The sequence below is a fragment of the Anastrepha obliqua genome, chromosome 2, assembly GCF_027943255.1.
Source record: "Anastrepha obliqua isolate idAnaObli1 chromosome 2, idAnaObli1_1.0, whole genome shotgun sequence".
Classification (NCBI taxonomy): domain Eukaryota; kingdom Metazoa; phylum Arthropoda; class Insecta; order Diptera; family Tephritidae; genus Anastrepha; species Anastrepha obliqua.
Genome location: NC_072893.1, coordinates 34,562,869 through 34,581,542, shown reverse-complemented (window position 1 = coordinate 34,581,542; position 18,674 = coordinate 34,562,869). Strand labels below are relative to the sequence as shown.

The 18,674-nt window shown below is 34.0% G+C and overlaps 1 protein-coding gene across 3 annotated transcripts; it reads left to right on the top strand.

Moving 5' to 3' along the window:
• Window positions 1-1,144: 1,144 nt before the first annotated feature.
• Window positions 1,145-11,951, top strand: LOC129239434 (endoplasmic reticulum resident protein 44). Of its 3 annotated transcripts, none has more exons than XM_054874910.1 (8): window positions 1,145-1,436; window positions 1,575-1,650; window positions 7,351-7,442; window positions 7,515-7,908; window positions 8,127-8,180; window positions 10,970-11,236; window positions 11,301-11,499; window positions 11,607-11,951. In XM_054874910.1, the coding sequence occupies exons 1-8, from the start codon at window positions 1,389-1,391 to the stop codon at window positions 11,758-11,760; spliced, it is 1,284 nt and encodes a 427-aa protein (XP_054730885.1). In that variant the 5' UTR covers window positions 1,145-1,388; the 3' UTR covers window positions 11,761-11,951. The 3 variants fall into 3 exon arrangements, with proteins under 3 accessions (XP_054730885.1, XP_054730886.1, XP_054730887.1); XM_054874911.1 differs by having other exon boundaries at window positions 1,146-1,436; window positions 8,127-8,153; XM_054874912.1 differs by lacking the exon at window positions 8,127-8,180 and having other exon boundaries at window positions 1,148-1,436.
• Window positions 11,952-18,674: the final 6,723 nt, after the last annotated feature.

Sequence of the window (18,674 nt, the reverse complement as noted above, 5' to 3'; positions counted from 1 at the left end):
CATTGCCCGGATATAAACCCGGATCGCTCCGCAAACGTAGAACTGATTGCCATTGGTACGTATTTTTACGAACGTAACAATATTATAACATGGCGGCCGCCGTAACCGAATAGGTTGGTGCGTGACTACTATTCGGAACTCACAGAGAGAACGTAGGTTCGAATCTCAGTGAAACCCCAAAATTAAGAAAAAACGTCCCTCGGCAGGAAATGGCAAACCTCCGATTGTATTTCTGCCATGAAAAAGCTCCTCATAAAAAAATATCTGCCTTTTGGAGTCGGCTTGAAACTGTGGGTCCCTCCCTTTGTGGAACAACATCAAGACGCACGCTATAAATAGGAGGAGGAGCTCGGCCAAACTCTCAAAAAAGGGTGTACGCGCCAATTATATATATATATAACATTATTATGCCGAGGAGATTGCTGAATACCTCAAGAATGATTGAGGATACCAAATTATCTTCAGAGAACTGTTCCCCCTCCTAAATACTGCACAGCTATCATTGCTTCTGAAATTTTAACTTGGAAGAAAGTAAGTTCTTTGGAAAGATAATATATCAACTGGTCAATATTTGTATAAAATATCTTCTTATAACGTTTTTAGGACAAAACTTCCTGGAAAACGGACTGCCAGCGCGCTCATGAATAATACCAATTGAAATAGTTAAAAGCAAAGTACAAGAGACGTTCCCACTATTACTGTTAACAAAGAAACAAACAAAGACGTTCCCACGACAGTCGGTTCTACGTTACCCGATCGACCCAGATTTATATCCAGCCAAGCAACAGCATTCTCCATATATATATGCTACAACAACAAACAACGACAACAACGAGAAGAAGAACCAAAGTAAACTATGAATGCGCTATGGAAGCGGGGTAATTATAAAACTGCTTATAACGAATTACGTGGCGTGGGAGCATAGGATAAGCCGTCTTTCAGTTCATTTTGTTACTCAGTCACAATAGCAAAACTTGGAGCTGGCAGTACTTTTTAGGATACGTCATTATACGTGCTAAATCCCTTTTTCTGTCTCTCCCCTGAATTGTAAATTTTATTCATTAATTAAGTTGTAAAGTGATAATAAATTCTTTCGAATACGAAAGTTCTTATATGCACAATTTTTGTCACATTCACAGTATATTGCCCCCGGAATGTTGAAATAAGAAACCAAAATAGATATTATACATTGAGTAGGCAACACTGTTTGCCAGCGGTGTGAAGTTTTTGACGGACAGCATTGGGAAGTAAAAGAAAAAAGAATAGGTGTCTGAACGGACGCTGGCGAACGTAAAGTGTCGATGATTTTTTTCACGCACATCTAAATTTCTTTAGCAAATCTTAGCAATCTTTAGTTTATTTGTATATATCATATAGAAGTGTGGAAAATGCAGTTTTGGAGCAGTCGAAAATGCCACTGCTTAGCAATTTTTACGGTAAGTAATTGTACCCAATGTGTTATCCACTGCAATGCTGATTTGTTGCCGCATTGTCAGAAATTTTCTGGAAAGTTTTTTCCTTTTATTTTTTCATTCATAACATTAAAACGTGTGGTTTTAATATTTTTTTTTTAGGTAATTTATGTCCTTTATAATCCTACCGATTCTGGAGCGGTGGACATTAACAGTGAAAATATTGACATGACATTAGGTAAGTGAAAAACGAATGTATTTATTTAGAGAATTTTAAGTAACATTAAGGAAGTGCAGCGATACGCAAGCCATGGCTTATATTCCTCTTGACGTGTCAATAGCGAAGTCGGTATAGAGTTTAGACAAAAAACAACAGGCACAATCAAGCTATTCACATGTTGTTAGTAAAATAAGTGAAATTATCGTCTCGTATGTTTTGTTGGGTATCTTCGCTGGTTTTTCCACCAATATTCTGACACATTTTTAAGTTGATGTTTACATTATATTCATTGATTTAATAGATTAAATTTTTAATCCTAAGCGGTGTGAATCATTCATTTTTAATTAGTTTATGAAGAAAAACTTTGGCGACTGTTTCAGAAGAATTGAACATTTTTCAACAAAATGGATTGTTTTGTTAGTGGAAGAGGGTGGAAACAATATTTAAGACATTTTCATTAAATGTGTTTACCTATGAATGTGATTCTGCCCATGGCGTATCGCCTATTAATGGGGTTCGACCCCAATATTTAAAACCCACCCTCTATGTCGAATTGGGAAAGTAGCAGCTGGATCTAAAATTGCCTTAAATGCACCTTCATTACGCCTACACATATGTGTCCCGCGTAATATGTTCTGTAGTGTTAATATTGGGAAGAAAAGAATTGTACAAATAGGTATTGCACAAAAAATTTACTAAAAATAATGAAAAATGTACTAGTGCGTTCTCATGGTCATATTTATATATGGTGGCTTAATGCTATCTGGTGCACTACTCGGCACGGTTGGTAGTGTTTTGCGAAATGGTTTATCTTCATCAATTCGTCATACGCAATTGCAAGTTTAGATAATTGTATGTACGAGCGGAGTTCAATAAGTGCCCGTGTTAGAAATGAAGACACCATTTAAAAAAAAAATATTTTTCCCCTTTTAGAAAGACACTCTTCTCCTAATGCTCCGGCCATTTCTTTAACCCCTCCAAAAATAGTATTTGTCGAACTCTCCAAAATACGCCTCTATCTCGGCGATGACTTCCTCGTTTAAACTACATGTTTTCCCCGCGAGCCATTTCTTCATGTTAGACAACAAGAAAAAGTCGCCGGGCGCCAACACTCCGTATGAATGTGCTGGTGCATTATCGTGGTGAAACAGCACCTTCGTTTTTGCCAAATACGGCCATGTCTCCGTCAATTTTTTGTGAAAGCCGCCCAATAACTCACTGTAGTGTTGTCCAGTGATCGTTCTTCCTTTTTCTAAAAAATCCATAAGAATGACGTCTTTCGTACCCCAAAAAAACGTCGCCATGACCTTTCCGATGGGACTGTCTTCGCCTTCTTTGGAGCAGATTCACCGGAAGAAATCCATTGTTTTGATTGTTGCATAGTTTCTGGTGTGTAATGATGAATCCAGGTTTCATCAACGGCGAGAACTTGACGCAAATATTCCTTCGGATCTCGCTTAAACAAACACTGCTTCGAAGTCAACAGCCGCATCCGCTTGTTGTCCACCGTGAGCAATGGCGGCGCCCATCATACCGACAATTTTTTCCTCGTCAACTTATGTAAAATGTTAATTACCGTTTCGGTCAACACACCTATGACCGGCCTCTGTTACTTCGCGCACTTTCGTTCGTTGATCAGCGAGAATCATATCGTGGACTTTTTCAATGCTTTCCTCGGTAACCGCGTCTGCCGGGCGTACTGGTCGTTTCTCAACAAAAAACGGATGTTCGGCCACGTTTGAATTCGTTTAACCACTATCTAACTGCGGTCGTAATATACATGGCGGGCGAAGCGTCCCCAAAGACAAACAAAAAGCCATCCAAAAACAAAAAGCGAATTACCGAACGATGCTGCGCTTTTTCCATCTTAGCGAAAATCACGAAACACGTCTCCAAACCAACTTATCAATCAGTCTGAAATTTATTTTGCCGTCGCTTGATAGATGGCAGCACACGATGCTAACACCAACTTCGCTCAGGAACGCCCTCTGTTGTTGTTGTTGTTGTTGTTGTTGTTGTTGATGTTGTAGTAGCATAAACATTCCCCATACATACGGGGAATGCTGCTGGAGGAAAAGTCCTTGGCCGGATATACATAAATCCGGGTCATTTCGGTAACGTAGAACCGACTGTCGTGGAAACGTGTAATCTCTGTCATAAAACACGGGTACTTATTGAACCTCCCTCGTGTGTATGGGTGGGCTTCCGTTATTGTTAATGAGCTATATAAAGGGTGGATACACAAAAATTCAAATTTCAACATAAGACATAAAACACATGTTTTTATGCTTAATTTTTGAAGTCAAAAACAAGTTAATTAAAAGTTGTAATCAGCAGGGCCGCATAACAGTTATCAGTGAACTGTTGTTAAGCTATTTTTTTTTTTCAAACACATATAACTCTTACACATATGTTTTTGGTAACAGGCAATGTTTGTGCCAGGTAGGTGAAATTGGATCTTAAAAGGCGGTTTATGCAATGAAATACTTTGAATAGAAGGAGGAATTAAGAGAAATAACGTATCCGTCTTCCATGCGAGATGTTAGGTCCAGAGTTTCGTAAAATATCTTGGTCAAATCACATTCTTGCTTTAACATGTTTTGTGTCGTGGCTTAGCAGTCGTCTGCAATTATGTCGAGTTTGTTTTAAGTAGGCATAGATTTTTTTGAAAGAATTTTATACTTGTTGAGGTAAGTTCCTGTTTTAAGTACTTAAATTCGGAATGCAGGAGAATTTTTGAAGGTGAAGTCTTAGTGCGCGACTATTTGCTAAAAAATTTTTGGAAGTAAACTCTAACAAACTTCTTTGAAAAAACATTCCCTATAATCTTTTTTATTTTATTTAAAAGTAGCGAAAATACAGAAAAATTATTCCTGCCGTAAGGTATTGTGTTTCTTATTCGAAGAGTTTCTGTAATTCACTTCTGAGTAAATTTCAAGGCAATTGTAAGAAAATTTCAATGAAATTCGCTCGGAAGTGATTATAGGATCGATTTTGTGTTGAGTTTTCCTTTATATTATAAGATTTCATTATTATATTATTTATAAAGATTTCATATTATATTATTTATAAAGATTTCAGATAGTATAAAATGCCAGCGACCTCTATAGATACACGTTGTATCTGAATAAATAGTTATTCAGGTATTTAGAGCATTGTTGCGTAACTTTGTCGAACAGCTGTGTCATTATTGATGGCCTTATTATATTCATATCAATGTTAAAATATATTTTTTACGGATTCTATACTTCATATTTGCTTAAACGTTGCGAATATACATATCATATATAGTACATATACTATATGTATGGCTGCATGTACATACATATGTTTATGTACACACATATGTAGCTGAATAACGCAGTAGATATACGAAAATTTGAATATGGAATTTTTTGAATTTGAACTAAATTTTTTATTATACATATGTACATATATATCAGTACACATTTGCTTCCTTAATATTATTGAATTTGACCTAAAATTGCATATCTCTAATGTAGAGAGTACACGCTCCAACCGTTGTATCAACATGGGCATGTTAGATAAACGGTTTTACCATGTATGGTTGTAAATACAACCGATTTCCATGTTGGCCCAATTGTTGTGTAATGAGTTGGAACGTGTGTACGCAGATTTTTTTAAAAATAACAAACAAAAACATTTTTTTTAATTAAACTTTTAAATTTAAATTAAAAAAAATTAGTTTAAAAAAATTGTTCAAATAAAAAAAATTCTTTTAATAAAAAATAAATAATATTAAATAAATAAATAAAAAAAAATTTCATTAATTCTTATTATTGAACAAATTTTACTTGACTTTGCGAAATGTTCACCACGAATATGAGAATAGTAAAGTACCTATACTAAACAGCCATCCAACTCATTGTACAGCGTGCTGATACAACGGTTGAAGCGTGTATACTCTACGTTAGAAACCAGTGTTAGCATGCAGGTATCAGTATTTGAAGGATGAAAAAATATAGACAAATACAACAAATGGAATTTGGCGACCCGTCTTAAGGGGTTAGGCGTAGTCAGAATTTTCAAAAAATTGAATTTTTTTTTTGCATTTTCTAAAATATCTAAAAAATATTGTGTGAAAATTTGAAGTGAATCCGACAAATGCTTTTCGAGTTATTCAACAATTAACAAAGGGCGCTCGGGCAAAAACAGACACAACCAAAAATTTTTAAATCGTTTTTCTCAAAACTACAGGGTTTGATTGAAAAGTAATGAGCCTTATTTTTTTTTTAAGCAGTTTTATTAAATCTTTTGGCTTATACAACTAATATTCTTGACCCTTGAGCGTCAATACACCGCTGGTACGCTCCCTCCACTGCAGGAAACATTTTTTAAACTCATCCGCCGGGCGACGCGGTTTTTCAGCCGAAGCAGCACTTCTTTGTAAAATTCCGCGTTTACAGTGTTTCCTGGAGGTACAAACTCCTTGTGGACCCGGTTCACATCTTCGTCTGTTTGCGTTGTCGAAGGCCTTCCAGATCGCTGTTCGTCTTCGACGTCGTCCCGGCCTTCCTTGAACGACTTGTGCTACCGTTTTACCTGGGCACTGGACAGAGATTGGTCCCCGTAAGCCTCCTTGAGTAGCCCAATGGTTTCGGTACTCGTTTTGTTTAGCTTTACGCAAAATTTGATCGAGTAATGTTGCTCCAACGATCGCTGCATTTTCGCCACTGCAAAATCCTAACGCACTTTTAAAACAGGGGGACGGGGACGGTCCAACGATCCCACCTGATCGAAGGATTTTTTTTTTCTCGAAAATCTGAAAAATATTTCCTGAGGCCACCATATTGTTAATTTTGAAAATAAATAAGCTTCGATTAGGCACAAGATTATCCATTAATAAAACTAATTCTCTTGTCCGAAGGATTTTAGATGAGTCTCCAAGGACTTGTGATGATCACCGCAAGGGACTTCTGGAGAAACGGGCTCCACACAAACAGCGTTAACTTTTATTTATTAATTTTTTTTTTTTTTTTTTTCAATTTTTGCTAAAGTCAAGTCGAAACGTGGTGTATTAATGCTATGTTTTTAATTTTGTAAAAAAAAGCAATAGACTAGCAAAAAAAAATATTATTGAAAATCATCATTCTTTCGGGCCTCTGACTACCCCTAACTCCTTGAGCCAACATATCATTTCATATATTGACAAGTTTTGATTATTTATCTTTTTATTTTTTTATTTAAATTATTTTTTATAAAATTTAAGTTTATACTACAAAAAACTATAAAACATGTGGGGTACTTCCGCCATATAGCGAATACTTGAATTTTTTTTTATATGGAGGATATCACCCAACATCGTCAGCAGAAAAAAATTGTCAAAAATCAACGTAATTTTTGAGCTACTTGAAACTTGCACTTCGTTGTAACGAAAACAATGGACTAGAAAACTGCATACTCGAAATTTTTCCAGAAATTCTGGATAAAAAGTTTGAAACTTTGCATTATATGGTTTTTGTAGTATAAACTTTAGTTTTATAAAAAAATTCTTGAAATTAAATGATCAATAAATAAATAGTCCACTCTCGTCAATATGTGGTGTACACTTTCTTTTGACGCCGGCCTCTTATGTCTATGCTATACTTTCTCATAAAAAAACAAACACGAAAACACTCAAACACAATAATATTGCGATTTCCTAAAAATGTAAAAGTTCATGTACTTACACTTATCATTTATTCGATTTGTTTATAGCGTCCAATGAATTGGTTTTTCTTAATTTCTACGCCGAGTGGTGTCGCTTCAGCAATCTCCTAGCGCCGATTTTCAATGAAGCTGCCGATAAGGTAAACACAACGCACTAGCAAATATTATATTTTAACCAGTTAAAATTAAACATTGCTTATAAATAATTTTAGACGAAAGAGGCTTTCCCCGAACCAGGCAAAGTAGTGCTCGGTAGAGTCGATTGTGATCGGGAAACAGCAATCGCTTCACGCTTTCACATAGCCAAATACCCTACACTCAAGGTGATACGCAACGGACAGTTAAGTAAACGTGAATATCGGGGACAACGCTCTGCCGAGGCGTTTGTGGAATTTGTGCGGAAACAACTTGAGGATCCAATTAAGGAGTTTTCGTCATTGAAGGACTTGGAGAATCTTGATTCAAGGAAACGTATAATTATAGGTTATTTCGATCGTCGTGATCAGCCGGAGTATGAAACTTTCCGCAAAGTAGCTACAAATTTAAAAGAAGATTGTCAATTTCATGTCGGCTTTGGAGATGTTGTTCAGGCCATGCATCCGCCAAGTAAGTGCTTTATGTATCACAATACAGCGTTGAAATGGTTTTATTTATAATCTTTTAATTTTGGGTTTTTCTTGAATGCATGCGTTCTTCTTATATCGAGAGATTCATTGTTGTAACTCTAAATAACTAAAATTCTATTTACGAAAAACTTTATTGTCATTATATTGTATTCTTCTATTAACAACGAAACTTTAACATTTTCCCGTACGATTACTAAGCTGAGGACGACAGTAGCGATAGAAGAGGTAAAGCGCTTTTCAATTTAACATTAGGTAATTTATGTAAATTTTATTTTTTTTTTATTTCTTTCTACTTTTATTTTGTTTAATCATTTGCTTTGTAATTTATGAATTGTAATTATGCTTTTGTACAAAATTTCGCTTTTCTCGGTGTATGTAAGAGGTCTAGGTGCACATGCAATATTACCGGAAGTCAATTCAATATACAGTAATTAGGCGCATATGGCAATATTATCGGAAGTCCATTCACATCACATTGTTTTCATCACAAATATTAACACGCATTATTATACGTTTATATTTATAGATTTCAGAATATCTATGGGCTTCGAATGAATTTGTTTAACATTTTATGCTTTGGGTTGACTAAAAAATCGGTAACAAATCGTTGATAGATGGCTTTAAACTCGAAAACAGTACGTCTCGCTAAAAGCGGACATTTTAAAAATTACGATAATGTGGATAGTCGATTTATTTAGTAAAAGCTTTTTGAACTTGAATTGGAGAGCCAATTTTAAACATTATGAGTTCGCAGGCGGTACGATTATTTCTGATCTATACAGTTAATTAAATAGATTATATATATATACATATATATATAAGTATATAATATAATATATATATATCTATAATTGGCGCGTACACCTTTTTTGGGAGTTTGGCCGAGCCCCTCCTCCTATTTGTGGCGTGTGTCTTTATGTTGCCCCACAAATGGAGGGACCTACAGTTTCAAGCCGATTCCGAACGGCAGATATTTTTTATGAGAAGATTTTTCATGGCATAAATACACTCGGAGGCTTGCCATTGCCTGCCGAGGGGCGACCGATATTAGAAAAAACTTTTTATTAATTTTGGTGTTTCTCCGAGATTCGAACCTCTCTGAACTCCGACCTATTCGGCTACGGCGGTCGCCAATTGATTTTAGAGAGCGATTTAATTGAAGCAATCATCACGATATCGGCAAATTACATTTCTACCGCAGTCGATTCAATGTTACCGAAACGACCCGGAGCCAAGGACAGTCACTTCAGTCAGTGCATGTATGGCGAATGTTTAAGCTGCTACAACAACGACAACATAACGCCACAGAACATTTATGATTTATGGCTCAACAATAATTTAGAAAGCTTGACATTGAATTTTGAAGTGTCTGAAAAATAATTCTGACTATCATTAGTTTCCTCCTTTCTAAAGTACTTCCTTCCGACCCAATACTATTTTGGACTCTAAGAGCATATTGGATGATAGTGAACGTAAGCCGCACCTTCTTTAAACCGCACTTAGTCGTACCGTAACCATAGCGATTAGCTGTTCTGATCAAACACATTGTACTGCAATCGGATTCCCTTTTAATTTTCTTTAAATATACCCGACACCCGAAGAAATCTGAATAGATATTGAGGTGCCAAGGAGCCAAGGTGGTCGCTTCTTAATACCTCAGTGACAAAGACCTCAAAACTAATTCGATCAAAGGCGGGACAGACACACAGGAAGTGATCCGCCGTCTCATTCTCCTCTTCACAAGGTGGGCAGAGTACACTGTCTGAGATGCCTACCTTTTCCATGTGCTTCGCTCACTGAAAATGGCCCGTCATCAATCCAACCAGCTGTCTGCAGTACCTTCTCCTTAATAACAGGAAGATTTGCGACAGTCGGTCGGACATGACAGGTAAGAGTTTAGTTTAGTCCATCTGCAGCCTATATCCCATTTACTAACCGTAGAAGAAGTTGGCCTCAGATCAAACATATCGACATCACTGTAAACGCTTATAGGTGCCGCACCATAACGCCATAACCTTAACCGTAGCGGTATGTATCTATTGAATTTTGGTTTTTCCTCGTCACCCTAAGCAGCTGTGAAATACTTTACATTTGTTTGATATTTGCTTTGATATTTGCGATAAAAATTTGAATGTTAGAAGTGAAAAACGAAAAATTATCTGTGTTTTTGTTCAATATTAGCAGTTTAGGGTTACAGCAGGACTAATCCACAAATGCTGTAATGTTGCGGTTGTGGCGTTATGGCTACGGCACTGCTAATTCCAGCTTTAGCTATTTTGAACTAAAGTTATTCTTATTGTAACATCATAAATATTCCTCATGAATTTTTGTGAAGTTCTGCTGAAGTGATTGTCCTTAAATAAATAAATAAATAATTTTCATGGCAGAAATACGCTCGGAGGTTTGCCATTGTTTGTCGAGGGGCGAAGGTGTATGTATACCTCTTCTCGAGATAGCGTCGCGATTTCTTTCGGAGCAAGTCGCGAATTAATATGACTCGTGTCTTGATGGCCCGGAAGTTATATAATATATTACTTTTAAAGGAGTTCAGGACTTAAATATGTAATTAAATTTTTGCGCTCAGAAGAACTTAATTTTTTTTCAAATTTGATACCGAAATTTACCCAAAGTATTTCCCTTTCCTTTAGGGGAATTCATATTTACAAAAGGTACGTGTACGCCAATATTAACACATTGCGTGCCACGCCATTCTAATATGAATGTTTCTGTGTGAGATGCGTCTTTCAAATTTATACGACGGTTACACGCCAATAGTAGCCCATGTACTTCGAAAACAAACAAAAATACGAGTATATATATAGTATATGAAACACTACCAATATTGCCTTGGCACGCAAAGTGTTAAAGAAAAAATCTGCTTGTCAATGCCCGAAACCAACGTTTTTGTTATTTAATTTTATATGTTTCTAATTGTGTTTTTAATTGTAATCAACTTCGATTGTAAATAACTTTATGTTGCTCTTTTGTTATTCATTGCCGTAATAGATTTTTAAACATTACTATTTTGACTTCGTTAACAGGTCAACCCATCATTGTTTTCCGACCCGATGTGGCATTGTCGCACGAAAACGATGAAACCTTCACGGGCAGTTTGAAAAACTTTGATGAGCTAAAAATTTGGGTGCAGGAAAAGTGTGTGCCATTAGTGCGCGAGATTACATTCGAAAACGCTGAAGAGTTGACCGAAGAAGGTTTACCATTTTTGATACTTTTCCATAAGCCAGACGACACTGAGGCAATCAAGGACTTTAAGGCGATTATAGAAACCCAATTACTGGATGAGAAACGTAGAAGAATGAAAGATATAAATTTAAGCATTCAATTAACATACGTATTTCATTCCTTTTGCAGAGAATATCAATTTCTTAACGGCAGATGGCCAACGCTTTGCACATCCATTACATCATTTGGGTAGATCGACGGATGAATTACCGTTGATTGCTATCGATTCATTCCGTCATATGTATATGTTCCCTAAGTTTGAGGATATGTATACGCCCGGCAAGTTGAAGCAATTTTTGCAGGATTTGTACAGTGGAAAATTGCACAGGTTGGTTTATACGTTTAACAATTTAACAATAAGCAATCGCTTTTCACGAGACATAGCACAGTTTGATATTTTCAATAATTCTTTGCTCTCTTTTTGTGGCTCAACAGAGAATTTCATTATGGTCCCGATCCTTCAGGCAATGAGGTGCAAACCGAAGCAGATTCCAAATCAGGCAAAGCCACTTCACCGCCAGAATCGAGCTTTAAAAAGTTGGGACCTTCGAAAAATCGTTACACACTATTGCATAAGGATGAACTGTAAAGTCTGTTATTAGGCTCTAGATTAAACCCACACACAAGCATGCACTCACAGAAACCCAGACATTCACACGTGTATTGCTTGCATGTACACAATAGACACCTGAAAAATAAATAACACCAGTCAAATCAATAGAAAAAACAATCAATCTCATATACAACAACAAATATAAATACTGAATGGATTTTCAATAAGTGGTTTGTTTCTTTGTTGCTTCATACACTTAAAGATTGTTTTGAAATCTTTTGTTCAAAAGCTATCTATTTTGTTTGAGTATTTAACTATTGAAAAGGTACATAAATATGCAATTGTGATTATAAGTTTTATGTATTAATTATAAAAAAAAGTAAATTAAATTACTGAAAAATAAGCGCTTGAATTATTTTTGATGCATATATATATGCATTTGCTAAAGATTTTCCTTATGTATTGAAATTTGTTGGAGCTTAGCAAACTTTCAGCTGTAAGTTTTCACTATTATCGATTTGAATACCCATAATTGTAGTTTGCAAAGGAATTTGTAGAAATAACCATATTTACTATAAATAAGTTTTTGTAAAATTAGACAATGAAATGTATTTTTTTTTTTTTTTTTTTTTAATTTAAATAGTAGTATTTCACCTTAAATGTATGTTTCTGATATTTTTAGATATTATTGATGAAATAAAAATGCATTTTGCTAAGGTAAAAAAGAATGAAATTTGTGGCTAAAAGTTGTAAGCTGTGTATTTCAAGAGAATTAAAGTTGTAAGCTGTGTATTTCAAGAGAATTATTTATGAAGTATAATAAATAGACAATATAGTCATTTAAAGATTTCACTTATCAAGGTTTTGAGGCTTATATTCAAAGCTTCAACTCTAATTTGTCTAAGCTGTGTTAAAATAATATATACCCACTGCATTTCTGCTTGCTTACCGAATATAAACGATTGAAAATTCTGAAATAGGAAAACTAATTGTTTCCTTTTTAACATTCCTTTATTTGTGCATAAAAATCGTTAGTATTCCTTATAGTCCGGGAGCCAGGGGTCATTTTGATTTCATCATTTCATGCCGACTGATTTTAATACTCTACCTTCAGTATTAAAATCCAATGGATGACGAAACCAACCGTCAGCTGGTCCAGTAGTGGTGGGTACGTGGGATGCTGCGAAACGTGTCGAAAACAAATTTTTAGCAACTCATTTAATACCGGCTGAAATTTTTTTTGTGTATTGTTGACATTTAGTAGAATGAAAAAAAATAGCTGCGCCGTAGAGGGAGAAAAATACGTCAGCTGAACAGGCGGACTTGTTAAATAAATTAAAAAGTAAAACTAATATACTTTATGCCGATTGAAATTTGTTTATATAATTTTGGGCACATATGAAAATATAATAATGATGGTCAGCTGCGTTTATAGCGGTGGAAAGACCGTCAGCCGAAGCATTGAAAATTCCGCGCGCCGCCGAGATGTATGAACGCAGTGATATACATATGTATATATGATATATTCTCCCAAGGCGCATTCATTAAGGTACTTGACCACCTTGGAAAGCTAAAAAGTACAACATATTCAATAATTTTTTTTTCATGTTCTGTATAATATATTAAAATAAATTTTTTTTTTAATTTTTATTTAGAGCTTATATAATACAAAAAAAAAATTGATTTATTAAAATTTCTTTTTTTAACATATATCCAGGAGGCGCCAAAGTCGAGGCCTGAAGAAAATCATGTCTTGCGGCGGACAGTTAATCTTAGAAATGGTAATTCTAAAACAAAAGAGAGAAACAAAATTTTCAAAAGGAAGGTTCCTTGCGTGAGAATTTACCACAAACTGACAAAAAAAAAAATAATAAAAAAATGGCGGATGTTTGAAAAAAAGTTAAGAAAACACCCCTGTTTTTCACAATGTTATGCTTAAAAAGCAATACTTTATTAACTTTTTTTTTGCAAAATGTGGTAAATTGGCATACAAAACATCTTAACAAATAAAACAAGACCAAAATCATTAAAATCGGCTAAGCAGTTTCGGAGATAAAGTGTCCGCCATTCGAAAAAAAGTAATTTCTGGAAAAACGCGTTTAAAGTTAAAACTTGCTATTTTCTTTCCGCTGAGTCAGCAAGTAATGAGTGCAGGATGCGCCTGCACATTTTCACTGATTTCACTTTGTTAGAATTCGAATTTAAAAAAACAGTTTCAGGTGATGATTTTTAAAAGTATAAGGATTGAAAAAATGTAAAAAAAAAAATTTAATTTTTTGAAACTTATAAGGTGGTCAAGTACCTTAAAGGTGGTGGCACTAGACCAACAACACTGTTCTGTACGTTTGATTGTCAAAGCAAAGTATTGAGAAGCTAGAAATTGAATAATGAATTCGTCTTGCTTCATTCTGACTTGACAGCCATATGGACACGGCGAAAGAAAAAAACAACTCAGCTGATTTACCAACACCACCTTTAATGGATGCGCCTTGTATTCTACTTTCCTAAATTTATTCTTGTTTTGACTGCAAATCAAATTCACTACATTGAAACAAATCGCAACTTTAACTAACTTTTTTTAAAACCTTCGGTTGGGTACCTTTTTAAAAGGTTATATCCATAAATCGAGAGAAAATTAAATTTCGGGAAGCTACCCGAAGCCCAAGTCGTTAGCTATGATAGAAAGAATAAAGTCGAAAAAGCCAGTCTGGCCAGACCCGGATGCCCAACGGAGGGTTAAGAGTGTTGCTAGCCTCGCTTATTGTATGTTACTAAAAATTCTTGAATAACGAGAATAGATCAGATAAGTAATAATAATATTCATACTCTCTTCGATCTTACAATGTTCCACTAACCTTATTATTTTGTGCACGAATGTACATACACCTAATTCTCTTTTTGCACAATAGGTACGTTCTCAAGAAATTAATGTAAAGAAAGAATTATGTGTGATATAATTTAAAAAATTGTTTTTAGAGATCATTTAAGAATTTATTTCGTACCTACACATTTTAATTCATTAAATATATGTTATAAGAAATGCACTATTAAACAGCGAGAGCGAAATCTACCGAGTCTCAGAAATTTATTAATTTAAACGCTTCGTACATGCATCGAAAAATCTCCCTCTATCTGCTGTATTACATTCAAGAAAAATTCATAAAATATTGAAATTTGTGTTAAAGCAATCCAATACGTGTAAAATTGTTTTCTTTTTAATTCGTGTAAAAAGAGAATTAGGTGTATATTTAGATTGGGGAAAAAGAAATCCCTTATTTTTGCGCAAATGGTTTAAAACTGTTTTATGGTCGATATTTAGCTCCTGGGTGTTGCTACGGCTAATAATCTGCCGGTCAACTTCGACTGTTTCTGTGATTTTATCAACATTTTCTTTAACATCAGAACTGCCTGAACGGAATCGACGAAACTGAAATTGCACATAATTAGCTATTGGCCTATAATTAGTTATCAGGCACCGTAAACACCATTCACATTTTTGCCGTTATCAAAGGAAATCTGTAAAATGTTCTCTTTGTTGACTTCCATTGTTAACACCCTGTAACTCACAATGAGTGGAACATGCAAAAAACCAGCAAGGGATTTTTTTTTTTTTTAACTTTAATCGATTTTGATCGATACTTTACGAGACATAAATCAATACAGCCCTCTATCGAGAAAATAATGGATTTCTCTTTCCCCAAACGAATATTTGAAAATAATTATGTGCAATAAATTTTATTTTCTGGTGTAAGAAATGAGCAACAGACAACTAATAAAATTTCAGAAATAAAGATCTACAAATATATAAATTTAATAGTGAAACTATTCGTATCAATGATCACTTGACCATGGAAGCTTGATCATATAAGTCCAACTCTTGAAGAGTAGCCTTGAAAAAATTTTCTCAGAAAATGATTCGGAACTGAAAGACAAAATTAGTTGCACCATTAAATTGGTCCGGGATAATGCCACCATTTTGTAAAGTTCAAAATAGGCGATCTTAATAAGACACCCGATTCTTTTTTTAATTTATATTGAAGTACCGCATACAAATAATAAGGACATTGTGTATTTTCAAATTATTTATATAACATACATTTTAAACAATATGTGCTCTTAAGTGAGCGCCCGTCGATTCGGCCCCGTAGCGCTTACGATACAATGCTTTATTTCAAACGCGTTTTTCTCGAAACGACTTTTTTTGATACGGTGGCAACGATTTCTCGAAGATAAATGAACCGATTTTAATTTTCTTTTTTTCGAAATTTTTGTTATCGCATTGGCTATCATTGTACATAGCCAATTTTCAAAATTTTGAAAATAACTATTTTCTTTGGGCCTGTTGAAAATAAAAAAATGGTGAAAAACACACATCCAAAAAAACGGCTACGTACAACGATAGCCACTATTGTGTAGATTAATAAAATTTTTGGTTTTTTGATTTCAGATGATTATTCATAAATTTGTTAATTTTCAATATTTTTTAATAAAAATTTACATCAACATAGTTTAATACACATATAATAAATTGCCTTCTGTCCGATCCTCGAATAATCATTCTTACTTACAAAAAAAAATTCCCAAAAATCGACTATTTTTTGACCCCCTACAGTGGCGTTCCCCCTTAATTTCAGAAGTGAATACATTCCTTTTATTATTTTAAACCTAAGTTTATTTCTTAGCATTACATTCTGTATTTACGTTCTGTTATAAATTTGTATTTTGTTTTATTCATTGAAAATTTTTTTTTTCTAATATGGTGTTGTTGCTTTTTTTGTTGTCAATATTCAACAGGGGAGGTTTTCTGTACTTTTAAATTTCAGTAATTAAGCATTTTATAGTTCTTGATTTAATTTTTGCATTTTTGTTTGATTCGCTGAAGCAAATAATTCTTTTTTTTATTGCATTCAACAGAGGAGACTGTATTTTCTACCTTAAGCTACTTTCGTAATTAAACATTTTTTTAATTTTTTTTTTTAATTTGTTATTAAAATAAGTACTGCCTGTATATTTAAAGATTATATATCTTTTTCTAATTTTTTCTGTTTTTCTTTCTTCATTTAAAAAAAATTGTTAGCCCTGTTTTTGTGTTATCCAATTGAGCTTCTTTCGTAATTCATTTTTTTTTAATTTGTTTTTAAAAATACGTACTGCCTGTAATATTTAAATATTATGTTTTCTAATTTTGTTTAATTGTTAACCCTGTTTTTGTGTTATCCAATTAAGTTACTTTCGTAATTAAACTTTTTTTTTTAATTTTTTTTTTATATATGTTGTCTGTTTATTTAGAAATTATATATCTTTTTTCTAATTTTTTGTTTCGTTATTTAAAAAAATTTATAATCCTGTTTTTGTGTTATCCAATTAAGTTGCTTTCGTAATTAAACCTTTTTTTTTAATTTTTTCTTATTTATTTTTAAAATAAGTACTACCTGTATATTTAAAAATTATGTATATTTTTTTTCTAATTTTTTTCTTTGTTTTTCTTTCTCATTTAAAAAAAAATGGTTAATCATGTTTTTGTGTTTTCCAATTTTGACGCATATTTTAATCCCACTTTTATAATTATTAGGTAAAATATTTTTTATATTTAACACTGGCAACTTTTTGCTGTATTTTCATAACCGAATCAATTTATTATTATATTATTTAAAATAATATTTCGTTCTAGTCTTTTCTATTTCGTTTTGGTAATAGTATTGAAAATTATGTATTTTCAACTCAATAAATACTTAAAATTTTCTATTTTGTTGGGTTTAGTGTTGTAATAGCAAAGTAAACAAAATTAGAAAAAAAGAGCAGAACATAGGAAGCGGTAATATGAGAATGTCATATAAATAAATGTGTGCTTATAAGTTTGCCATAATTTTAATTCACAAGAAAAGTTAAACTAAATATAAATAAATAAAAATAAAGAATAAACAAAATATTTTATAAGCATAATCACGCACAAGTATGTATTTCCTGCCGGTAGTTACATGAGCAGTCGCGAATTAAGCAATCCATAAACGGCATTTATGTATCCATTCGCCACTGCGCGCATACATCTAACAGCCATTGATTTCCGCTCTTTGCCAGTGCTGGACCCACTGTTTTCATGACTATGAAGAGCCATTGAGTCCTTGTATGAGAAAATGATTTGTATTTACACAGACGCATATCACTCACCGCTTGTGGTCCACATTCATCACGCTGGTTGCCTGTTGCTGGCTGCTCGATGCCTGCGCCTCCAGTTTGTCCACGCACATAACTGCTTGCCATGCGCTACGCCAACGCACTACTTACCAAGCTACACATAAAGTAGATGGATGAGTACACAGCAAAGTGCTATTTTCTGCTGTTTCTCTTTTTTGTGGCAGTAGACAATTTGGCGGTCAGTTTGATTATCACATTGGGCACATCAAATGTTTATTGCTGTGATTCAAGTACTATGCATGCACAGAAGTATGTTAGTAAACCTGACGACGTTTCGCAAGCACTTGGCAGTTACTGCTACTGCTATGAATTTTGGTTAGGAATGCTCCAGTCACACCTAGAGTATTCGTGTAAACAAAACATGCAAACCAATAAAGTTAGAGAAAATAAGTTATTTACATACTATGTATGTATGTATGATATATGTACATACAAATATGTATTTATAATATACATACATACAAGTATGTATGCGCCAAGCCGCCAGCGGTATGGTCGCTATCAACGCATCTAATTGCGTGCGCGTAATTTAGTTGGCATATGGAATTGCTAACGAAGGCAGTGATTGATAGGAAGTTGTGCGAGATGATCGAAGACGTGTTTGAATTACGTTACCTGTAATTTGTCACTTTAACTTCGAAAAATATTATTCGCACTTAATTATTGTGGAAGTATTATTTATGCGACCGTCTTTGCAGATCCGGTGTTCAAGATTTAATGCGAACATGAAATATAAAAATGATAGAGAAAGTTTT